General features: G+C 40.7%; 2 protein-coding genes and 1 long non-coding RNA gene across 5 annotated transcripts in view; 1 reads left to right on the top strand and 2 right to left on the bottom strand.

The window, feature by feature from the left end:
* The first annotated feature begins 1 nt into the window (after position 1).
* On the top strand, positions 2 to 3,773 carry LOC146385345 (transcription elongation factor 1 homolog). Its single transcript, XM_084931034.1, has 3 exons — positions 2 to 117; positions 218 to 288; positions 2,139 to 3,773. The coding sequence occupies exons 1-3, from the start codon at positions 2 to 4 to the stop codon at positions 2,201 to 2,203; spliced, it is 252 nt and encodes an 83-aa protein (XP_084787160.1). The 3' UTR covers positions 2,204 to 3,773.
* Positions 3,774 to 4,470: 697 nt separating this feature from the next.
* LOC146385344 (uncharacterized) lies at positions 4,471 to 11,311 on the bottom strand. 2 transcript variants are annotated; one of them, XR_014800475.1, is made up of 3 exons: positions 10,850 to 11,311; positions 9,176 to 9,305; positions 4,471 to 8,019 (listed from the first exon to the last, which is right to left on the bottom strand). It is a non-coding gene; the product is annotated as an uncharacterized LOC146385344 (long non-coding RNA). The 2 variants fall into 2 exon arrangements; XR_014800474.1 differs by having other exon boundaries at positions 4,471 to 9,305.
* A 6,708-nt stretch (positions 11,312 to 18,019) lies between these two features.
* Positions 18,020 to 25,793, bottom strand: part of plppr2b (phospholipid phosphatase related 2b) — a 61,454-nt gene continuing 53,680 nt past the window's right edge. Inside the window, exons 6-8 of one of the 2 annotated variants that reach the window (XM_084931027.1) lie at positions 23,678 to 23,854; positions 22,522 to 22,652; positions 18,020 to 20,057 (exon numbers count right to left, since the gene is read on the bottom strand). In XM_084931027.1, coding sequence (XP_084787153.1) covers positions 19,949 to 20,057; positions 22,522 to 22,652; positions 23,678 to 23,854 — 417 coding nt within the window. In that variant the 3' untranslated portion in view covers positions 18,020 to 19,948. Of the gene's footprint in view, positions 20,058 to 22,505; positions 22,653 to 23,677; positions 23,855 to 25,793 lie in introns of both variants that reach the window. The other variant, XM_084931028.1, reaches the window with a different exon arrangement.

Raw genomic sequence — 25,793 nt, 5'->3', positions numbered from 1 at the left:
AATGGGTCGTCGCAAATCCAAAAGAAAGCCTCCTCCAAAGAAGAAGATGACGGGGGATCTGGAAACTCAGTTCACATGTCCTTTCTGCAACCACGAGAAGTCATGTGATGTCAAAATGTATAGTGCCCACCTAAACACACCTGGTCTATGGTTCGTAGGTAGATTTCTTAGGTGATTGGTGGTCTCTGACGCTTCTTCTCGCTTTGTCTTTCAACAGGGAGAGAAGCAGAAACACTGGGATAATATCATGTACAGTCTGCTTGGAGGAGTTCCAGACCCCCATTACCTGTATCCTTATTGAGTTTTAGGTGGCAGCTCTCTTTCTCATACAGCAGCAAAGCAAATATAAGGCAGAGCAGTTTCTTGTTATTTTATTATCTTTGCACATTTAAATACATTTTTTATATGAGGAAAAGTAGTTTGACAAAATAAAATATTAGCTCATACATTATTCAGGGGTTAAAGAAGTTCATAGGGATGTACTATAAAACCGGTTTAATGGCTTGTTGAGCTATGTTGCGCTTAAAGTCAGCGTTTTCTGTGTCACAAAAGTGATCTCGTTTTGCCTTGATAAAAACCTATGCTGAACACACAACCTGGTTGAGAGTAGGTTATCTTTAGAGTTTTGGTGTAAAATTCAATTATTCTTAAAATTGATTTATTCTTCTGCAGGAAATCTACGTCCTAGCTTACGTTGTAACCAGAAACTCATTTTATCCCTGCACTGCAACCATGCACCCCGTCAAAGTAATCGTGGTATGCGTTGATCCGACATTTAGTTGCATTTCTCTGGAGGTGCACATCAAGTTACCTAGAAGGTTGTGGCGTAGGGTTAAAAAGGCACTGAGGCTCAAGCGGTTATTATATTATTAACTTAATTTAAAGTGTTTGTTTTACCGCTCTGTGCGATTAATCCCAAGATTTTCCGCAGGAATAATCTCCTGACTTTTTCTTTTGTACCGGTCTTGTTCTTTACTGTTATATGTTTTATGTTCTTGGCGGATTTTTAGACAGCATTGTATTGTCATTATCTGATAACATCTGTGAAGTGTAGGTGGCACTCACAGGTATCATTTCACGTGGAAGAAAATCCACATGATTTTATGTGAGCGCCCACAGAGCCTGAAGCAGAACACTCTTAATGGAGAAAGTTTATAACGTGCATCACAACAGTGGTTATCTAGGGTTATAGGCTTTGACAAGCACATTAAAGCAAAGAAACTCTGGCTGTATTGAGCTTAATTCGTTGTATACTGCCTCTTTGAATAATATAGAGTGGCATTAGGCTAAAACCTTGGTCATACATATGCAGGTGGTCAGGTTGTTGGTCATTTCTTTCTTTCTTTCTTTCTTTGTGAGGCCCTATATGTTTTACTAATAGCTCGTCTTAGGAAACCTGTCTTAAATGTCAATGTCAGCATTTGCCTTCATTGCCTGACCACATCACTGAAATGAGACAGTGTCTCTTTCATATACCGTGCATGTGACCATAGCTTCTAACTTATCTCAGGTTGACTATGTAGTAAGTCCACCTAAAAACTAACTGGTGCATAACTAAATCAGTATTTGTTTTGGGGTTTTAGAAATTCTTAGTAGATCAAAAAATAATACCGTTATCTTGTTTTCACTTGGCCACAGTAACCACATAGATTAAATCAGATATCTTGAGAGCTTAATTGTAGGTCATATGAGCAATTTAATGATATCAAATGACTGAAATACTTGGTTGTTGACAGCTGGGAGACGAGGTTACATTATCAGGAAAAAAGAGGTGGTAGGCTGACTTTAAATAAAGGTTATATAATCAAACTATATTGTTATACTTTAAACAACAGCAGCTCACGTCACTTTTCCATCTCCGTGTTGTCTGAGACCAATATGAGGAACTGTTTAATTTTATCAGAGTAATAAAAATGTTGTGGTACAAGCTTAGAAAGGCAGGAGACCTTTGGAAAATGTTAATTAGTTTATTTTACTTCCAATAAATAACCTGGCTTCAGAATGTGATTTGCTCAAACACATTGTAATAACTGGAACTTTGTATTGATTTTTAAAGTTCACGTCATTCTCTGTCTGTGGATGTTTTTATTTTTAAGCAACAGCATCGTTTTTTTTATCCTTAATCCATTCTTCCTCAGATCTGTCAGAGCCAGTTGATGTGTATAGTGATTGGATAGACGCCTGTGAAGCAGCCAATCAATAGAACTCATGAAAATGGTTAGAAACAGAGCGCAGTTAAGTTCTACCCACACTGAAGAGGAAAACCTTTTTTTTTCTTTTTCTTTTTGCATTGCTTGATGCATGCTTGTCATTTGTTCCTGTTCACAAAAAGCTGTCAATTGCCCAATGGCCGCTTTGCAGGTTCTTGAACTCTTTATAAGCTGCCAAACAAAAAACTGAGCTTGAATCAGCAGCAGAAATGGGAGAAAATGTGCAACTACTGATAAATAAAATATCCAAATGTCAAATTTGTGGGTACTCTGTTGCCGACACATACCTAGCATTAACTTTCTAACAGCTAACTGGACATGAATGCTACAATAATTAACCTGATAGTAAAATCTAATCTATTTTAGCTAGCTACAGGAATTTTGTTGCACATTGTGAGGCCGGCTGTTTTCCTTCTAGCGGGCCTGATTTTCAGAGTATGACATGTTGCGCTTTGTCTCTACACCTGTCAGAAAGGTGGTGAAGAGTTCTCCCCTTTCTGTTTAAGGTTTCAGCTCACAACTCTAGTTTTGACTCTTGAGATTTATTACATAATTTGTTCTGTGCAGTGTACCCTGATTTATCTTTACACATTTAGCAGAGCTGTCTGTTTTAAAAATACAGCTTCTTTTTTGGGTGGGTGGGTGGGGGACATTATTGGTGATCATCTAGGTCCATTCTTTTAAAATAAAGTATTTTGCATTGAAAAAATGCTTCCAGGTATTTAGTTTCTAACTGCTAGAGATATCTAAGAGATACAAAAGATTATGCAAGCAAACATATTCACATCTTAGCATTTGAATATTTTAATATGAATATTTGTATCATGAAAGAAACTATGAATATGGTTAGTAGGTTGATTTTAAAATGGACAACTCTTGAGTATTATTCCTACAGTTTTTCAAAGTCTGACACAAGCAACACGATGTAGTTGAAGAGTAAAAATTGTCTTTTTTTTAATGATTTATACAGTCTTGGTACAAAGAATCCTGAGCCGGATGTTTGTTCAGTCCAACTGCAGTGCTGGAAAATGTCACTGAAATAGCTAATCATGAGCTTTGTGTGTATGTGTGTGTGTAATCTATAATGATTACTCAGATTTAAGTATGATGTTACAGATTCTGGTCATAATGCAGTCACTCAGACATCTGTGTCACAGCATTAGGTCATTCCACTCTAGAGAGGAACAATATGTTCAAGATTCATGCTGAGCTGCTGAGTTCATGAGTTTTGAAATGTTTTTAATCCATTCAGTTTCTGTTTCTGATGTCTTTAGGTTATATGTTCATGAAATAAAATAATTTTAAGATGCATAAATGTTCTTTTAATGGGCATGTATATGCAGTAATGTGCAGTATTTCAATGCCTTGAAGTCAGTAGTTTATGCTCAATGACACTCTCCTACGCAGCCATCTGTTTTGGGTATCATGAATCAGAGCTGTTTGTTTAATGTTTACTTAATGGATATGTTTGATTTTGATCCTGTGGTAGAGACTTAAGGGTAACCCCATCATTATTACATTTTTTATTACGCTCCACAAATCTGATGAAAATTCCAAATCCAAGCAGTATGTTATGTTTTCTGACTTACCTGTCCTGTTGATCTCACGTCTGCCGTTTAATGGGAAGAAGCAGTTTCGTTTTGTAGAAATACTCTGTAAATTATAGAAACAGCATGCTACTGTAGCTTAGTAAATATTACAAAAACAAATTCTTGGATTTTCACCCACATGTTCATAAACACTTGGGGTGCTAATAAGTATTTATGGAAGCAAGAATGTGTGTGTGTGGGCTTGCCTCCAAATACACCACATTGTCCAGATCTTAATGAGAAAAAAACACACAACCCTGTTAAAGTCTGGCTTATTAATGTGATTATTTTTTTGTAACATTTTTACGGCAATCGGTGGCTCTACAAAGAGACAGATGACTTAATTAGTTTTTTACTAAGAATTGTTAAAGTAATTAGGCTTGCCACCTTATATATTTTATGTGATATTAAAATATTCCAACAGAATAACAGAAACGTAAAATGATAACCGACATGACTGTGTGTGTGTGTGTGTGTGTGTGTGTGTGTGTGTGTATAAGCACAATTAGAAGAGATTTGCTTCCTTGAAAGGTTGAATGATTGAAAGATGTTTCCCCACATTGTTAAAAAACATTAAACTTATTTACAAGGCCATCTTATAATTTCAAATTATTATCTTTGAAATAATTTGAAAGGCAGTATTAATTAAAAATGGTACAAAGACAACAAAATGATGAAAATTAAAAATTTTTATTTTTTTGAATTGGACAGCAGCAACATGTTTTGTGTTTTGCACAGTTTCACAGTGGTCGTATACTCGTGTGTTTAATCCACACCGTACATACGGCATAACGGCAAACACTTATATAAAGATGTAAATGCTGGAAAGGGCGTCGGCAACTTGCATATGCTACACCGTAGGCTTTACATAGAATCACTGCATAAATATTAATAACGCGTCAGTGCTCATGAGGTTAATTAGTAACATGAATGGTTACAATTAGCATCTCAGAAGCAAACATAGGGAGTTCACCACTGTCGCAGACTGCACAGGAGAAATCATTTTAGGATTTTTATAATTTATGGTACATGATATCATTAGGAGCATCCACAGAAAAGTGTATACACAATGGGCACAGCTAATTTTAGGAAACCATTATTAGAAAATATAGTTAATCACTCCACCCACAAATCGGGGTTAAAACTACCATGTGAAAAAAAAGGAGAAAAAAACATTTAAAAAATCATCTTGGATAAGAGGAGAGGGATGTGATCTGATTTGTGATTAGCATGCAATCCAAAGGGAAGGCGTTTCTGCGAATGACATCTGTTAAGGTGCCATTAATAGTGAGCAACATATGATTCAATCCAGACAACATCTTTTCAGGGAAAGCCTTGTTTTATTTCAGCAAGACAATGCCAGACCACATTCAATATGTATTATAACTGCAATGCTGTGTGATAACAGAGTCCTGGTGCTAAAACTGCCTGCAGTCCAGAGCTGTCACCTACTATAAACATTTGGCACACTATGAAACAAAGAAAAATAAAAAAAAAGAAGCCTGTAACTGCTAAAATCTTAATGTAAGCAAGTAATGTAAAACACCCTGCTTTCAAAAATGGTCTCCTCGGCCCCAAATGTTTACAGAGAGGTGTTTAAAAAAAATACAACAGCAGCAAACAGCACCTTGTTGCAGCTTTTTTGAAAAGTGTTGGAACCATTATGATTGTCAAATAATGGCATTTCATTTTTAATTGGCCCTTTACACAACTTTACAGAGCCTTCATCAAACTGGGTTTGTATTGTACAGTATGCTTCGCGCTAAAAGCAAAACAGGGTTTTTTTTTGGCGTTTGTGCAGTTTTGATCCTTTGATATCTTTAAACACAGAGTCAAAAATACGATTTCTGATATATAGGAAATTCCGCACAGCACAATGAAACCCTCCCTCAGCTAACAAAAGGGTAGATGGAGAAAACCAAAACGCTGATTTAATCAATTACAGTAATTTAAATGTTCCAAAGACAACGATGGCACCTATTTGGAATCAAACGTCTCTGTGTGCAGCTCCTTATCTACTGTCTTGTGGCATTTGTGACCGTGACGCATTTTAGGAGTCCAGTATCCATTCATCCCCACGGAGTGGAGGATGTAGCAGATCACAAATGAAAGAAGACACAGCGTAGCAAGGTTGTGCACCAGGCAGGGCTGAGTGATAATAGATGAGATGTGGAGTGCCTGCCTGGGCTCTCCACCCAGGAAGAGTGTGTCCATGCATGCGAGCACTGTACTGTGTATTGTGTTTGATGATGGACCCCAGCTGGAGAGGTATTGACGACGCCTTATGAAACATGCTGGAGGATGATTACAATGGAGAATGATTATCACTTAGTCTCTTCTCTGTCTCTGCACGTCCCCTCCCACTGCCTCCCCCTCTCTTCTATTTCTCGCTTCTTCTTTCTCCTCTCCCATTCAGCACGCGAGGTCAAGTGTCACTCCGTCTCCGTTGTCAAGGCTGCCAATCACCCACACAGTGAGTGCAAGGCAACTGTTGCCAAGGAAACAGCGATTTGGTTGCTAGGCACCTGGAGCTGTGCTCACAATAGTCATTTTGTTGCTTAGAAGCACACACACAAATACACGCCAAACCGCAGAAATGGCTTTGCCCAATCAACAAGTTTATGCAACCTCGGAGTGAAATTTGTATAAATTATAATTACACACTCTTAAGAGATTTGCTTACACAGTAGTAAGAAATCGTGTGAATGATAAGGGTGTAATTTATCACGGACATAACCAGATGCTAATGTATTGCTGAATTCGCAATGAAATGCTGATTTTCTAATTTATAATACTTAGCAATAATGCTAATGCGCCCAAAATGTAAAATGTTTTATTCGAACACAGCTGCTACCTGATTAATCAGCATGCCCAAACGTCCGGGAATTTTTCAAACCCACACCTCAGCTTGATCAATAAAGAACATAAACATCCATCATTCTGACTAAAAATAGTTAACCATAAAATCAGTCAATCCCTTATTTCCTCACTGGCACGCGGACCCAGTGAACCTACTAGCTGCACCGTGAGTGCAGTCATATATGTGAGATCTATCTATATGCCTATTTTTGTGAGATCCCTCAATCCCCAATTTTCCTACCAGCATCTAGATTATGTGAACATTCAGACACTTGAGCGTATGTGCGAATGTGGGTCTGGATCTCCATCGTGACAGCCAGTCAGCTGAGCTGAACGCTGAAATGTCAGCCATGGGTGCAAGCCTTGACATGTCCTCATGTGGTACTGTCTACTGTTGCTGCTACGGGCATCAAACACACATTTTTAGCAAGATTTGAAAATAGGAATGCAACAGTGGTTGCAAGTGCAGCGGTACGATGCTTATGCACAGTTATGATATAATATATTATCCCCTTGCCTAGGGGATGTGAAGTCCAGGAACACACGGCTAGTTTTTTTCTTTTAACTTGAAATTTCTGCTCAGCTTCAGGAAAATGTTCAGTGCAGAGTGTGAAGGTCTGTGAAAGACACCCATCAACTGATAAGATTATAGGATCACTTGTGTGCACGACTGAATGACAAGGATATGCAATCAAGAATTTGGAATTAACGTCTAAGTCTGAAGACTTTTGTGTTAAGCTCCCTGAACTAATGCCTGGGGGTTTAGCTTAGTGGCATGGTACAAGTCTTTCCCACCAGCACCTCTGCAGGGGAGGCTGAATCTAGCCAATGACACAAACTCATTTCCTCCACAGGTGTAAAGGCTTGACATGGTTGATAAAACTGCGATGATAAAACCCTTTCATTGGCTGGATTGGATTTGGGCTCCTGCTAGCCCCGATTGGATTCTATTTAAAAATAAAAACCCTTTCTGATTAAACAAAATAAGCCTTTGCCATAAAAAGTCACCTCTGGGCACTTAATTAAAAATCACCAAATGCCTCAGTTTGACTATACATTTAAATGTGTCTGCCTGGGCTCTGAGCAATGTTCTGTTTATGGTCCAGTGCTGATGATAAAGCTTCCGCTCGACTACGCGTATTCTCAAGCAATAACATCCACATCTGTATTATCAACCCAAGAATACCCGTGGTCGAGACAGGAGCAGAAATGCCCACCTCCTCCCCTCTATTACTTTCTTTCTCCTCTCGACTGTGGAGCTCACTTTCCTTTTCTGTGTGCTTCCCTTCAGCTTCTGCACTCTGAATAAGATTGCAGTGTTGAAGTAGGTCTGTGTGGAGGCACATCTTTAAGGACAGCACCTGGGATAAAAGAGACAAAAGAGATCATTTTTCTTTTTCATTTTTTATCCTTGAATGACAAGGGAGCGGCATTGCTCTGAGGTTATAATACGCATTTAACACACGCAGTCACATCTCGAGCACACTGTTAGACCGATAACCCGACTGTAAGCAACAGCAACGCATACATCCACACACAGACACGCAAGCAGCCTGCTATGCGTCTGTACCTGAGCTGCACCAAGTAAACAGATTACACTGCCAACAGCTAGTCCCTGTGCTCTCCCCAGTATCAAGCAACCATTTAGCCAAGGGCTGAGGGAGAGGGAAGGCTCACCAATTATCAAATAGGTGTCAGTATGTGTTACACTGCACTGAGGGGAGAGAGTGATTACCAAACAGATGTTTAGTCCTCACCTCCATCCTCCCCTCCTCACCCGCTGTCTTCCTTCATACTGTTTACGACTCCGTTTGACCATCTATTCCCTTCTTCCTTTGCTTTGTCTCCTCTCCCCTCAACTATTGTTGGACCACTTCCCTGGATACGTCCCCCATCTCCTCCCCACCTCAACACACACTCTCTTTCTCTCTTGCTTGGTCCGTCCCATGGAGAATAAGCTCTACTCTCCCCTATCCACACTTGCCAATTAGAGCCACAGTAGCTGTCAGTCAATAGCTGAGGAGGAGAGAATGAGGGAGAAGGAGATTTTATTGGGAAAAGAGGGGGTGGGAGTTGTCGGGTTGGTGGGGTTACATCAGCACCACAGACAGTTCCCCCCGGAAACAAACTAGTTTACAAACCTGACTTGATGCACTCTCTTTTCTTTTCTTTTTCTCCTCTCATCTCTCACTTTTCCACTTAACCTTTCCTCTCTAATCATTGTGATCCCTCTGCTGCCTTTCCCTCTCTTTGCCACGCATTTACCCTTTTATCCCTTTGTTATCCTCGGATCAGCTTGTTTATCCATTTGCACACACACACACGAACCAATCACCTATCAGAGGTGCACTTCAGGGAACCTGACACCCCTCAAAAGTTCCCATTTGCCACTGACAAAACCCCTCACCTCTCAGACTCTGGTGATAGTCTACTTCCTATCCTGCTGTCATTCTGCGAGAAGTGCCAAAACTAGCTAGGGCCATCACATCGACAAGATCTTGACGCCTCCCTCATTACCTATACTTCTCTAGTCTTCTCGCCTCATCTCTCCCCTTCGCATCTTGCCTCTTCCTCCATCCCAACTGTCCATGTCTGGGCTGCTGATGATGACAACTCAAGTGGACGTGTCTTCTGTTCTCACCAAGAGCTGTGAAGAGATGTACGTAGGTGTCAGAGATCTGGTGTAAAAATACACCCTGCTGCTGCCCTCTTCACTACTCAGGACCGGTCTGTGTCTGCTCGGTGTCACTGGAATGTCTTCGTGTAATTTGAAGACATGCTTCAGTGTGGTTTTAGCCGTGTATGCGGGGGTTAAGCTATGATAGCAAGACACTCACATATGGGTGTGCCTGTGGCAGCAGTTTTGAGTGTACAGACAGGCAGGCCTTTTTTTCTCGCCTCCCTTTTTACGTTCACAATCATATGAACTTGCCCTGCATGCACATTTTATAATTCTAATAATTTCTGCATAGACTTGGTAAGAACTTAATTTCGCAGCAAACGACATCTGGCTCGCATTTATAAGAAAATCCATTTCCTGAATTGACTTGATTGAAATTGAACTGGCTCCAGCTGGAGGGCCTAATGAAAGAAAATCGGTCTGTGTTTCATATTTATGTCTGATGCAACAGACTTATCAATCATTTAATGTACCTGGTATTTCAGATAGGATGCAGAATCACAAGTGGCTGTGCCAGGGGCAAAGACAAGACAGTCTTGAGATGGAGACAGACTAAGCGGATGCTGAGCTGCTGCTTGCACATTACTGCTTAATTGCTTGGAACTAAAGGCACTGTTATGAGGATGTTTATGCTTATGCCTGCAACAGCAAATCTTTCCAGTCATTTTTTTACTTTTTTGCTACACTGTGGGGTCTTATAGTCACCACACAGACAAAAACTAAACGACCCAGCGATGGCAATTGCAAAAAATTCAGCCTATAGTGCAGAATAAGAATCCAACCCATCAGCCTTGGGCCAAACTTTTAGTGACAAACTTAAAAGAGACACTTTGGGTTCTTTAATCTTAATGCATAGGCTCCAGTTGGCCTACTAGCCCAGATAACCAGACAACCACACACACCACTGTAAAAATTGCAGATAGCCAGCACCTGTCCCCTACGTGACAGGCTTGGATATTAAGCTTTCTTTGTTTGTAAATACATCCGCTTCTACTGACAAGGAGAACCCAGTTCAGAGTGGCAGGCGTGGATTGAATCCTTAACCCTTTGCAGGGAGCGTGAAAGAGATTTTTAAGCATCTTTTCTTTTTTCTTTTTTTCTTTCTTCTTCTTCCCCCCCCCAACCGGATACAAAGGAGGAAGACACGTTGGCATGCTGTTGTGGTTAAATATTAGCCTAAGCTGCATGCAGGTACAATTCGCATCAAGTAATCTGATAGGCACTTGGGAGTGAGGCTGCTGGGACCAACCTGTTTAGTTATCAAATCCTAAAGCGTGCCAGCGACAAATTGATAGGGCGTAATCTCATGCCATGCTGTGCTGCAAAGCGGCTAATGAAGCAGAAATCTACAAGTCTTGTTTTCTTCACTTCAGGGATTATCAACAAAATATCTTTAATAAACAGGACAGTGTAAAGTGACGGGACCCTGAGCAACAACGCCGTGCTGCGAACTATGCCCAAATCGCTTTTCGTGGTTAATGAAAGCGAAAAAAACAAGACATTTAACTTACCGCCACGTCCACCTTTATGTCAGCTGAAAAAGCCGCTCCATATGCTGTACAACGTATCCATGCTCAAGTGTGGTGATAATAGACTGTGCTGTGCAGGGAAACGCCCCCCTCCCCGCTATTCCTTTTCTCCACTGTGCGCTCCTCACCCTGCATGTGGGGAATCACATAACCACTCCTTGTTTTTTCCATTCTCTCCGAGGGAGGGATGGAGCGATGGAGCCTATGCAGCAGCATCACTATCCCATGCCATGCAACTCATCTGCAACCTCTCACCTCTCTTTTCCTCCTCCTCTGATTCTTATCCCCTCCTCCTCTTCTCTTTCTTTCTTTCTTGTCCATGCCTCCATAAAACCACGCCGACAAGGACCAATGCCCCCCGCCCATAGTGCAGCGGTCCCCAAGTCCAGGGCCATAATGGACCACTTAGGCCCTAGAGAAAGAAAATAGAGATATTGGCTTTACACATCGAATGCAACACTGGTTGATTAATTCGCCCCGCTGGCTGTAGCACACAGTGCCTTTTTGTTGTTGTTGTTGTTTTTAATTTTCCTATGCAAAAAATATTATATGTGGGCGGCTTTCACACGAAATCTGTATTTATCACAGGTGTCACGTTTTGTAGTTCATTGTTCGTGGATTCGTGATGCTTTGAGCCCGCAGCAGTCTGACTAATATTCTAAATAATGTGAGTGAACAAACCTGGAAAACACAATGCAATCTGGAGCAACAGCCAGGTTATAAATCACCTAAAACCTGCAAGTTTTTCAACAAGGCGTTTTAATCTTTCACGATGTGGCTTCAACCCCATGGTCATTTTAGATTTTAGTTTGTGCTGTTATTGACTTAAAGGTCTGGGCTGTTGCAGTGCGTTGCATTTGGCATTACATATATTTACCGTTGGCCCTATTTGTTTTAAAATCTCATTTAGCTGCGTCTCTTTGGAGGGGAAACCGAATGTAGTACTTATTTGCCCACTTAAAAGAGGGTTCTGTTGTTTGTTATTGTTGTTGATGTTGATTTAATGGGACCATTTTAAAATTTACTGCCAGCAATACATTTTATGTTCACTCTGTGTTTCATTATTCTTCATTAAATAACACTCCTTTTGGGGGAGAACTGAGGATATCTGTAGTTGTGGAAGTGATATCTTTCCTCAGTCTTGCTCAATAAGGTATTTCAGCTCCTCAACAGTTCAAGGCTTTTAGAATGCTGTATTTTTCATTGCACAATGGGCCAGATGTTTTATATAGGTGACAGATATGATATGCAGCCAGCCCAGTTTTGCACCTGGACGCTTGTACTGTGTGCACAAGGTTTCTTGGCATTACCTTGCTTAAATAAGAAAGGCCTACACTGGAAAAGATTTTGTCGTGATTGCAGCATACGTTAGTCCAAAACACACGTATCCTGTGCAGCATTGGCGCTGCCTTCACAGAAGTTTGAGTCATCCATGCCGTGCTAGGTGGTCCCCTTGGTCATGGGGCTGCAGGGTGTGGCATCCACAGTTTCTCAAAAAGAATTTTAGCTTTTGATTGGTTACCTGATAGTACAACTTTTCTGCCCATCTAAAGTGAGCTTGGACCCAAAAAAGGGAGTGGCATTTCTGGCTCTTGTTCATATTTGTTTTATCTTTGCGTGACAGAGATTTAACTTTCATTCAGGGATGCAGAGACCAACTGTGTTCACTGACAGCGATTTTCGGATGTGTCGCTGAGCCCACTTTTTAGCGGTTTTCAGTAGAATCCTCACTGCAACCCAAACGGATAAAAGATTTCGACCACTTAGTGTAGATTTACAGATTTCTCACTACAGAGAATGAATCTGGATTCTCAGAGTGTTTTAATGACAATGTATACCACAGACTACATATTCTTCCAATTATCGTGTGTGTATTTATAGTTGCACTTGATTAAGGGCGTTTGCTGCAGAGTCTCAAAAAGATTTCTACTGTATATTCCCCAGTGGCGTGTCTGTGTTCCTTTTAACAATCTTTCTCGTATATATTCAGCGGATGGTCTTCCTTATTAGACATGCTGGATAGGATTGGTGGTAAAGACATTTTTGCTCATCTCCTCATTTGGTGGTGTGTAAAAGGGCTGACCGCTCAAAACCATTAGTGTGTGCATGTGTATGATTGCCAAATGCTCAGTAATGGCCGACACACGAGATAGTCTGTATACACCCTTTTCTAGTAACTTTTGTGTATGATTTGTTTTTTAATCAATTTCTTTCTTTGTGCCTTACTGTCTCTGATTTGGTCAGAGGCATCAGTAACAATAGCAGAAAGGCAGCAAACATGTAAATTTAATGTTTGAGAGCCCAGAAGGCTGATGCTGTAAGGCACTGGAGCCTCCAGGGCCATAAAATAAATGAAAGCATATTTCTTCAAATCAGCAGCCATAGCGTCTCTGTATCTCTCTCCTTTCTCTTTTGGACACACACATATATATACACAAACACACACACGTGTACATATGTGCACTCACACTCGCAGTGTTAATGGCTTCATAATTGTCAGAGGCAGACCACTGAGGATAATCAGGAGACTGCAGCAAGGCAACAACCACTATTTGGAATTTACTATGACAGATAGTGCCTTTTTATTACTCAGAGGCCTCTGGTTTGTTTTGGGATGCGATAAACCACACTCATTTGACTACCCCCCCCCCTGATACTTCTCTTTCTCTTTCTCATCCTCAGTCTCTGCTTCTCTTTCTCTGTCTCTCTCTCAAACACACATGCATAGCGGTTCAGTCCCAGACAGCGTGTGACTCAGGGATCAAGGCCATTACTACCAAACACTTAGTCAGGGAGTAAAGTTCAGCTTATCACAGGAAATCACAGACACGCACACACACAAAGGCACACACAGACAAGCACGGACGTACTCAAGGAAACGCACACATAGAAGCGCAGTCAGTCATACATGACCCTTTAATACATAAATTGAATGCCTATGAGCAGTTTGGTCTCGGGTGAGAGCCAGACATGTTTTACATTTTTCATTTTTTTTCCTCAGAAGGTTTAATGGTGTAATTACATTTGCACTTCTTTAAAACTGTCTCAGTCATGATGAACAGGTAAAAAAAAATCCAGATCAAAATCCATGCATCAGGTCCAGATATTTAGCTGAAGCCTCAGCACAATACATCGCAATAGCTCTGCACCAAATTCGACTTTTACAACCCTTCCTCATTTTCATTTTTTTTATAGTTGATTGCTCTGCTATATAACTGAGTGGATGGTCATGGCATTCTGATAAATTGCATCACTACATTTATAAAAATGCTAATTTTCTTTTGTCCTTTTGTGTGTGTATGTGCTGAAAGTAGTATATGTAGAAGAGCTGTTGTACTAGCCAGTATTAGATTTCACACATGTATTTTGATGTTAATGTAACATCAGTCTGCTCTCCCAGCCTGGCTAGCTCATTCTTTCTAACTCCACCTCAGATTTGTTCCATTTTCAAGCTTGTTGTCTTCAGATCCAAGTGCTTTGAGGCAATTTATAAAACTTCACATGGCTCCCTCTGGAACCACAAAAGGCTTTATACTACTTTTTTTTGTTTTTTACACTTGTAGTACTCCTCCCCAAGACATTTAATACGATTTTGATGTTTAAAATCAGTGGAATCCTTTCTCTTTCACACAGGTATCTTAACAGATATGTGTGCTTCTCGTGTTTGCGTGTTTACGTCTCGCGCATTATGTTCTGTCATAACCGCTGATCTATCTCTGACTGCACTTAAAGTGATATTAACACATTCTAATCACCCAAATCAAGTTCATCATTCATCTCAGACGGCCTATATCAGCTCTAGTGGCTTGACATGTTACAAAATATCCATCCTGTTTTCTCAGTGTCTAGCTTTGAGAGAGAATTACTCATGTCCAAAACACTAATTTAACAGTCACAAGTCATTAGAATAGCACACGTAAATTATTAAATTGAGTGGTTTTGCACTCTGAGGCAGAACTTCAAGATGTAAGTGATTCATACTCTAATTGGAGTGGATGTGTGCTTTTGCTCAGTAGCCAGTTCGTACGATTGGGAATGGGGATGCTGGCAATCAGGATGTAGAAAATGTGTGTGTGTGTCTGTTAGTGTGTGTATGTGTGTGTCAGTGTTAACAAGAGAGACAAATAGGAACAGAGAGAGAAGCAGGTGCATCACTAATGGCTTTTTAAAAAGGTTACAGCGTAGCGCTCTTCTTTTCTAATGGGGCTCTGGCTGTGCTTGAGAAGCAATTTCCGGAAAAGATAATGTTGTCGAGAGAGTGCAGAGAGTTCTCTGTTTGCGTGTGTGTGTGCGTGCGTGCGTGCGTGCATGTGTGTATTTGTGTTGTTATTAACAAGACTGACAAACACAAACTCAAAGGAACACAAAGAGGGGCGGGAAGAGATTGGGGCAATTGAGAGAGAAAAGAGAGGGAGAGAAATTGCCTTTGTCTTTATTGCAAAGTAATTGTGCCATATTGCATTGCATTTATTAGTTGATGAATAATGCCCGCTCCCGGGCCAGCAGAGGTCTCAAGCCACAATAAATAAATAAATAAAATTTTCTCTTTTAGCATATTTTTACATTCATAATGTGGGGTTTGATTTCATAAACATTAAAGCTGGTAAGTCCTGAAAGCCTCTGTCTTGCGCTTCCCTTTCCCAGTAACCATGGTAAACAGTGCCACCCTGTGTCCACAGTTATCTGCTTCAACGTTTTGAGCCACGTTTCTGCAGATTCATGAGGAATAAAGCTGCAATCCCGATATGCTGCAGATTTTAATAGTATATTGATAAAGACAGATTTAGACAAATGTACTTCCAAGTGCGCGTTAGATAATTAAATGCAAGTGCATATGTAAATACATTTCATGTGTTGATTTGTACATCTTAAACAAGAAGTTCAATTAAGACCACTAAGGGGCAGTACTTTCCCATTACTGCCTGCATGCTTTACAACAAACCCCGTAGTGTTTACACTGTGAAATTGACAACATTAGTAACAGTCGACTTTTCAGAATGTGATGTTGATGAGAATTTTATTATTTTATATTTATTTATTATTTTCCAAAAAAGGAAATGAGTGAAGCAATCACAGATGCAGACTAATTGTGGCTGTTGTGGTATCTCCAGGAACACTTCAGATAAGAGAAACCCTTTTTGTGAAGCGTAGTGAGAATCTAAGATCACAGTTTGAGTCAAGCCCTCCCTGATTTCTAATATAAAGTCTTTTTGTGTCGAAATAGCAAAACGGTGTGCTGTACAATACACTGAGTACTTGTAGTATGTATTGTGCAGATGTGTGAAACTGGATCATGACTCCAGAACCTGAGCGCAGACAGATCTTTCCCACAGATCATCGCATGTGATGACATACAGCAGCAGGAAAAATGGAAATTGAATTCCATCTAGTGGCGTGCTGGGTCACAGTCACGCTGTCCTGGCTAGAATTCTTGTAATCAGTCACGCCGGTGTTTCATTTATGTCTAACACCAATCAGCTGCAATGTTAAAATCACCAGCCTTACATTCTGTCCGTCTAGTTCTGACTCTAGACACCTCTAGCGGTGCCCTGTGGTTGAACCACTGTGGATCTGGTTCATTTCAGTCAGAGACATTATAATAGAGAGACATGGCACTCATATTCAAATCTATGGCACAATTACACAATGGCAAAAATGGTGATATTAGTATAATTTCCAGGGGGAAAAAAGGAGTTTTTAGAAATTCTTTCAGGGGCAAAGTCAGCACACCACTGCAGCTGTTTTTATTGAATTTGTCCCATGATGGGTTGAGATGATTTGGGCATGTAAAGAGGAGGGATAGTAGATTCATTTATTTCAGCCTGTACTACTTGATTATTCCAGCATCGCCCATCATAACATACACTGGCATCAAAAGACTTTCCTTGTAGACCTTCACTGGCTTAAAATAGTTTAAAAAATATTATTGCTGGTTTTTAAATCCCTGCACAGTCAGTTTGTGGATGCTCTCTGCATCCACAAACTGCTGACTCCATATAATCTTGCCTGAGATCTTCCAACATGACCTTTATAAGTAATGCCAAAGACTCGTCAGGTCACTAAAGGTGATCAAGCCCGTGCACGCTCAGCAGCACGACTGTGTAATTCCCTGCACAAAGAACTCTGTGAGATAAGTGTGATTTATTTGTATTGTTTTGCTTCTTTAAACCATGTGTACTTGTTTTCGCTTGTTTCCACTGAATTTGAAATTGCTTTAAGTTCCAGTGAAGTTATTTTTGCATTTTTCAAATTTGTACATTCTTATTCTTTTTTTCTTTGTATCTTTACTTTGTTCTCTAAAAATCCAAAAAAGTCAAAGCGAAATAAAGGGTGCTGTCAGGGAAGAGGAAAAGAGGAAGACCACAGAGACGCTTCATGGATGTAGTGAAGGAGGAGATTGATTTTTCTGGTCACTGTTGTCAAGATTAACAGAAACCATTTGTCCATTTTCTTCAGCTATCTAATTCAGGGTCACGGGGAGGCTAAAATAGGGCAAGTAAAGGGTACACCTGGGACAGGTGTTTCAGCGCTAACACAGAGAGAGACCTATGGCTGGTTTAGTATTGCTAATAAACCTAACCCTGTGCATGTCATTAGACTGTGGGTGGAATTACACAGAAAAGCCTCAGCCGCCTGTGGATTTGAACCCAGGATTCAGGGGTGGCTGTAGCTGGGGGTAGTTGGGTTTGGCTAGAATGGGTCATCTACTAATTGGTGGTTGGTTGGTGGTTTGATCCAGACTGCATGCAGAATTCTTGTAATGGCGCAAGAGACTAACCCCAAGTTGCTCTTTGACACAGAGTATGAATGTATGTTAATGTTATATAAAAAGCACTAAAGCATAGTGAATATTTGTGTGAATGGCAAGTTATATAAAGTGCTTTGAGTGCTCAGGCAGAGTAGTAAAGTCCTATATAAGAACCGGTCCATTTACCATTCTTGCTAGCTGCCCAACTGAAACAAATTGTCCAAAACCGCCACTTGCATGTGCAGCATGCACCAGTGCTGAATGTCCGGTATTTCAAATAAGACCATGTAACAAAAAAAAAGAGTAAAACATAAAATCCATATCCTCATTAACGGTAGCAAGGAATTCACACTAAATCACACACAAAACAAAGTGAAAATTAGAAAATGTAATTCACCAAGCGGTGTGTTATAATTGTGATTTATTTTGGTAAATAAATACAAAACAGTGACATTTCAACATGAAAATAACATTATTTAGACAGTTATGGTATTCTCTATCTCTTCAGTTATTTACAAAAAAAATTCAGACTGAAAAGTTTCACTATAGGTAATCACAGAGCTATAATGAGCACCTGCTATAACAGGCATTGTTAAGAAGCCTTGGCAGGGGTCCTTCGAAGGCCTGCAGTTACACACATGCACAAGTGTGTAATTATAGCAGCTACTTTTGACAGTTTAACTTAAGAAAACAGATTGCCAAATTAACAGTTATGCTGCCATACAATGTGCTCATTATAAACATACACACAAATATGCACACGCACGCACGCACGCACACACACGCTTAATAAAACCTTAACAACGTCTTCTTTATATAACCCAGTGTGTAGAGTAGTATACCCTCCCTGGAGTGTCCTTTTGAACTGAGCAGAAGCAAGCAAGTTGTGAGCCAAACACCCCAATTTTATGCTTTTAGATTCCACACACTTCTCCACTGCGCTACATTCCTGCTTTAGATCAGGCTACTACTCATGTTCGTACAAGACAGCTTCAGGTAGCTTCACATTTTTCACACAATAAAACATAATGCGGTATATACTGTGTAAAAAAAACCTATATTCTGTACAAAACTAAACACAGCTCAGAGGGCTTACCTCTGTCTTACACACTGGTCTGTGCCATCACTGTTAGAGAATCGGTGAGAGGAAACACTGATGGAGCTAGGAACAACTAGACAGGACAGATGCATGAACTGCAGCAAACTGATGTCATAACCACTCTTATTACAGACTAGTTTTGGAAACACCAGCTGATATAAATGTAGGAAACATCATACAGGTGTCCAGTATTTAGATAAATGTACTCTGGAATAAAAGACGATGCATGGAAGTGTTAAAAAAGGGGACGAGGGAAACAGACAAAAGGGATTTTGTTTTTACAGACTTTCACATTGGAACAGGCAGTATGTCAAATCACAGAGCTCTCCATAATGTTTCACAGGATGGAGATTAATCCTACAGTACATTTAGAACACACACCTGAATAGAAAGGAATAAGGATATTTGGAAAGTTGGTGAAAATCAAATGCTGTTCACTTCGAGGATGAATTAAATGATGCCACAAAACACGTGGCATCGCGAGCACAGCTGTGGTGTGTATAAATCTCTCTTCTATCACGTCACACAATATAAAATAAAAGAAAATAGGATACAACACAGTTTCGTGAACACTGAGTCGGTTCATCTGTGCTATAATTTACAAAAGTGCTTTCTCTTTGACAGCATCTCTTATTGACTTTGAGGACAAAAGAAAATGTTAATACTCTCGATGGTACCTGTCTTCTTATTATAAAGGTCTTTGTTCTTATTCCTGTCCTCTGCTTGTTTCTATTTAATCATCCTGAGTGTTACAAAATGGTCTTGAGGGCAATTCACTTGTGCCCGGGATTTTCTTCGATCCCCAAACCCTCAGCGCTGCTGAGTTGTTTTTTTAATTGTTTTTTTTGTTGTTGTTGTTGTTTTTAAAATATCAAGTCATCACCAGCCAACAGTCTTTATAGTCTTTGTGGAAAAACTGGACAAGAAAGCAGGAAACAGTATTGCTTTAACAGCTCTGGCTTTGGCGAGTCATGAAATGGGTCTTTTTCACCCAAAGGAGAAGGTAGGCCACCGTGGATGACAAACAGGACAGTGCAAGGTAAGGAGGGCAGGTCTCTGTCTCCGTCTGGTCCTTAGCAGATGGCGAATTTTGGCCAGGCTTGCCGTGTGTGATTTTTGCTGGTTTGTCTCATGTGACGGGTGGACCTTCAGACCTGGGTGGATTTGACTCGTCTGAGAGGCTTTCGTCCTTCAGGGTGGGCGTGGCAGGGCGGGGGGCACTCAGTGGGCAGGTCTAGACTGCGCTGGTGAGGCAACGTCGTGAGGGGAGGAGCACATCGGGAGGGGCGGGGGACGGGATTGGCTGATGGTCATGTGATCTCAGAATACGGTAGCCCTGGAGCCTAATGGGAGGACACAGGAAAGGGAGGGGAAGACGAGAGAGAAAATTCATATCAGAACACATTGTAAAATATTTGGGAAGTTAAATTTTAGAGAAAAGGGCAAATGAACTTGACTAGACTGAGATAATAACAGTAAAAAAAAATGCCCAGTGATGATGTCTAGACAAGAGAATGGACACACAAAGCTAGGATATCAGACAGAGATCAGAGCATCTGGTACACATTAAGACATAATGAGTCAAACAAGACAGGAGGATCATTCCATAAGAGATCCATAAAATCTGACCCCTCAAATCAGCTGACTTTTTTTTTAGTATATAAAAACAAAGCCTTACAAAGTTGCTCCTTCATACTGATGTATGAAAATTTTCTCTAATAGGTTGTCTTGTTGCACATATGCTTTATGAAAATATCAATTCCACAGGTCTCTGGGTGCGTGTTGTTTTGTCACTATGGTTTTTGTATATTCACGTCAAATTGCAATCCAACCTTTGCACATACAATCACTGGCAGTCACTGGTACATCTGTTCAATTGTTTATTAATGCAAATATTTAATCACATAGCAATAACTGGGTCCATTTAGATCCATGTACACATGGTCACCCTGACGTCCTGAAGTATAGTCAGACTGCTTCGAGGTAATAGAAAGTAAAGATTAACTTTAATAACCATTAATCAAAGCCAAGCTATGCAGAACACATGTTAAACCTCAAAGCAGATCAGCCACAGCAGCAGAAGATCACCTGGTGTGCAACTCCTATAAATTGCAAAGGAAACAGAAGATTGGGAAAATGCTGCCCGGTCTGATCAGTCTTGATTCCTGCTGCGACATTCAGACGGAATCAGAATAATATATCAACAACATGAAAGCACTGATCCATCCTGCCTTTGATCAGCAGTTCAGACTGCTGGTGTAATGGTTTGGGGAGTATTTTCTTGGCACACTTTGGCTCCCTTAGAACCAATTGAGCATTGTTTCACTACCACAGCTTGCCTGAGTATTGTTGCTGACCACGTCTATTCCTTTGTGAGCCAAGCAGCTATGTTCTGATGGGTTGAACATGACAATGACATCACCGTACTCCAATGGTCTCCATAGTTACCAGATCTCAATCCAATAAAGCACCTTAGGGATGCGGGGAATGGGAGACTCAGGATGTGGATGTGCAGCCAAGTAAAAATCTGCAGCAACTGTGTTTCCAGCACCTTGTTGAATCTATGCGATGAAGAATTAAGGCATTTCTGAAGGAAATGGGTGTTCATTAAAAAAATGGTTACTTGTTAGTAATGATTAGTAAAGGATTTCAACACAAAGGAATCAGAGCTGGAAAATGAACCTGGTATCAAAACAAAAGACCTTTTATATTCTACTTGTTGTGACCAGCCACCTCGATCACTTGTGGATATGACCCTTAAAAGTAAATGCTTTTTTTTTCTGTTCTTCTACATTACAGACTACATCCCATGATATTGACGCTCAAAGCTGGTTATAGAAATAAGAGAAAACATGCATAACAATAGATAAGATCTGGGTTTAGACTGTAGCACTCAAAGTGGGTGTAAAATTGATCTGAAGCTCAAAAAAAGATCACAAACACTGAAAATATGTAATATGATGGCATGTAATATGTCAAGTTTTTTTTTCTATAACGTTACAAATGTATATAGTTTTTCTAAAGACACTACATGTCAGGGTCCTGGGTCTGAGCGACCCAGGACCCTGAGCAGTTATAGACTTATGTTACTTCATATGTATTTTTGGTGTTGCTACCCCTCTTCTCTATGCTTGTACATATGTGTGTGTGGGTGGCTGTGTGTCTGAGCAGTCGTTTACAGGCGCCTTCAGGCCTGGTGGGTGTAGCCCTGCTAGGGGACTGGCCACATCTGAAACCACACACCTGCTGCTGATCAGGGCTCGTCGGGGGAGCTACTTAGGAGAGTCTTGGAGCTCCCGACGCGGGATCATTGCGTGAGACTTCCTGTCAGTTCTCCAGTTGGTGTGTTTGTGAGTGTGAGCTTACCAAGTGTAATTGAGGGTGCTAACTACTGCCTCTATTTTCCCAGGAGGATTGCTGGACGAGAGGGCAGCAGGCACAGTATACACGGGTACGAGGGAGCGGACACACGGAGCACAAACACTGGGAGAAGACACGGAGTGGAAGTCGGAGACACACGGGAATGTATTGTTGCGTATCTGTTTCGTCACTGTAAATAAACGCACTGTTTACACACAGAGCACCGCGACTGGGTCCTCCTTTCCCCACATCCCCCACGGTCTGCCAGACCGTGACACTACAGCTGATTCTGAGGAGGTCAGGTTGGACGTACTCACTGATTTTTCATGGAATGAAAATGCCCAAACCTTTTTCGATAAAAAAACAAGTACATGTACATTTAAAACATTGTTTTGATTGCTTTGTTACATTTCGTTTCCCCCACCCCTTACCTGGAGGCCACTTAACTTTTCAAGTGGACTCTCCACGCGGGGCAGGCTGAGAAGAGGCAGCCCAACGGGGGGCTCTGAGCGCTGAGGAGGTGGAGGAGTCGGCGCTGCTATCTGGGTTGGCCTGAAATTGTTGATCACACATGACACCTGGTAGAGAGCAGACAAAAAAGGTGTAAAGGGAAAAGGAAGGGAGAAATTCGCTCCACTCCACTATAGAGATGGATGATTTTCTGCTGCATGAAATGCTGAAGTGTGCACGGAAACAGATAGTGAAGAGGGAGAGACTGAGATAAAAGAAAGAGGGATAGGCAATGAATTTTGGGGGGAGGCATGGAAAGAAATTTATATTCTTAGGGACACACAACAGAAATGACTTTGAAGTTAATACTCATCCGAGAGGGTTTTTTTTTGTTGAAAATAGATTTGGGTCAAGAGGTTCGAAACTAAATGACATTATTTGAATTATCAATATAAAAGACTGTTTAGTCCACGCTTTTTTTTTCTTTTACAGTCATGTATGGAAGTGCATCCTTTTTTGTAGCCTTAATCATCAGTAAATCCTCCCACCATCATTCCTGTAACCGTATTTTACCACATTTCTCCCTTCAACATGTCCCACACACAGAAAATGGAGTGGAACAGATCACAGTTTGAGTTTTTATGATGGTGAAGGCACAGAAAGTACGACATCCACAAAAACAGCATGTAAACTCGAGAATGACAAGAAAATGAAACTAAAATGCAAACAGACAAAGGACAGTGACATACGAAAAGCACGCTGGTGACACAGCCGTGACCATGTTATTTATTTATTTTTGCAACGGTTGTTCTCTGTAACTGTAAAATGAAGATTGTGATGTCCATTGACAGTAATTTATATTTGACAGCAAGGCCTGATGGCTACAGAACAGAGCAGGCATCGATGACAGCAGACGTGGCATTGATTAAGTCAGGCACAGAATGAAAATAAGGAGGGTGGAGGATGTAGGCGGGTTGCTGAGCAGCTTGCAGAGATAGAAGCAGCTGTAGGCAGCTTATAGCAACTGACAACATATAAGGTGACTGTGTTCCTATCTGGAGGTGTATAAATAGGCTATGATCTATCGCCTCTTTCACCCTACTTTCTTTTACTACCCCTCTTAGTGTTTCCTCCCTCCCTTTCTCCTTCTTACCAGAAAGGCAGCAATGGCACCACCCGTTACGAATCCAGCCAGAACATCGTTCCAGTGGTTCCTGTGTTCAGTCACCCTCACCACCCCAACCAGCACAGCCAGAGACAGCAGCACCAAGCATAATGTGGGCTTCATCAGGCGGGTCCCTTTTGTCCTGAACACCAGAGTCACATACATCTGGAAAGCAGTAATATACTGAATTAGGTACATTTTTAAAATGCTATGTTATCTTAACAAAGTAAAGAGTTGAACAATGTGTTGAAAGCTCAAGCAGCAAGCTGAGATAATGCAAAATATTCTAGACAATGACTAGCTTAATAGTTCAAACAGCTTGAGCAAACCACAAGAGGCCGCACTCTGCAGGGATTTTTGAACAGCTGAGTGGTTTATCTGCAGGGAAAGCAGCATAATAAAACCACCGCAGCTGGTTTAAAGGTTTTAAAATGACAGGAGCAAGTTAATGTAATTCCAGAGAAAAGAGGCAGAAGGGTGTGCGTTCTTTTTGTCCAACTTAGGTAGTTAAGTGAACGTTTTTTACTTTATAATCTCTTACATGAACATATTTTAATTCTGAATATTCAAAACTTCGAAAGTCGGGCATAAAACTTGCCAGTTTGCAGAAGGATTGTTTTAAGAAAAGATGATTTTTGTTTTGCTATGCTCTATGTAAAGACTGTGTTCAAGCTGATGTTTATTTCAGTATGTTCGTAAAATGTAGATTTATCTAGGGATAATCGGGAGTTTTACTTCTGTTTTTTATTTGTGCACATACCTTAAAATGTGGTTGAAAGAACTGCCAGGCTTAACCTTATGTTTGTCATAACTGATGTAAAGTGGTAGCATTGGCTAGTGTTTGAATCCCGACACATATGATTCTGTACCCCAGGATCTCCAACGTGGAGATGGAAATGGACGGCTGCCCCGTGTTTGAGGAGCAAGTGACTCTGGGATGGGGTATAGAGCCACATGGCCATGACAAAAAGGAAGATGCACACAAATGCCAATTTAAATACAGTTTATTTTAAAGAAGAAAAGAACTTTAACTAACTATAATGGATGTAGTCAGTACAATCAGCGGTGTAAGTTAGAGCATGGGTAAAGAAATGGTTCATGCAGTGTTGTTTAGTGTAAAAATCCAAACCACAGAGCCATCCAGCAACTGAGCTCAGAGGCATTTCATAGAACGCTGGTGTGCTCAAAACATCACTTCTAGATGCAATAAATCAGAAAACTGGAGTTCTGCAGCGTGTGAACCTTTCATTCTTTTCAGTGTCACTGATGGGAAACAAGCCACACCAGCCCTCCAGTGCCTGTGGTTAAGACCAGCCACACAAACAGGTTGAAAGGAAGGAAGGGTGGAGGTGGTTGTCACGGGATGAAGATCAGTTCATAGAGGTACATAGGGCCAAGACTGTGGAGGGACTTGTAGAAGATCTCATATTTATATCAGTGCACTCTATTGGGAGCCAGTGTAGGCAGAGAGTAGGGTTGATGTGCTGCCAGGATTTAGTGTGTGTCAGATCCAAGCAGCTGAAAAATACTTAACAGTGGAAAAAAATAACCATGTTTTCAACCTGGTACAAAAACCTGTTTGGACATCTATACATATACAAATATATGGGGGTAGTCTATTCTATTATTCGTTTTTTAAATTACAGACTGTTGAATTACAGGTGGCTGAGGGCTCCAGCTGTGTGCCAGTGTTTACATCAGCTATCTGAAACCAGCCATGTTTTCATTTTACTTCCTTTTGAAGCATTTTTACTGTAATTATTTGACAGATATGTATGATTAATTGCACAGCCAGTCCAAGTAACCTATACTCCAAATTTGATGAGTAAAATTATAGTATTTCATTTATATTTCTTCTGGCACAAATTGGGAGGTGTATGTGTCTGTGCAATTCACCTGTACAGTCTGTGGATGCACCTTGCTTGCCAAGCTCAGCAGCTGATAACTCAGCGTTCAGCATTAGCTAGACTTGAATAATAGTAAAAATGTGCTAATGTTAAACAATATAAACAATATTAGTCTGCTTTAAGCCACTTATCAGAAACTTTTCTGGTGCTTTGTTGTGTATTATAGCTCTTCTAAAGACTCTTCATAAAGTAAAACC

Source organism: Perissodus microlepis, chromosome 6, assembly GCF_051167445.1.
Source record: "Perissodus microlepis isolate ML-2025 ecotype Zambia chromosome 6, ASM5116744v1, whole genome shotgun sequence".
Classification (NCBI taxonomy): Eukaryota; Metazoa; Chordata; class Actinopteri; order Cichliformes; family Cichlidae; genus Perissodus; species Perissodus microlepis.
This window is presented reverse-complemented; position numbering and strand designations above follow the sequence as displayed.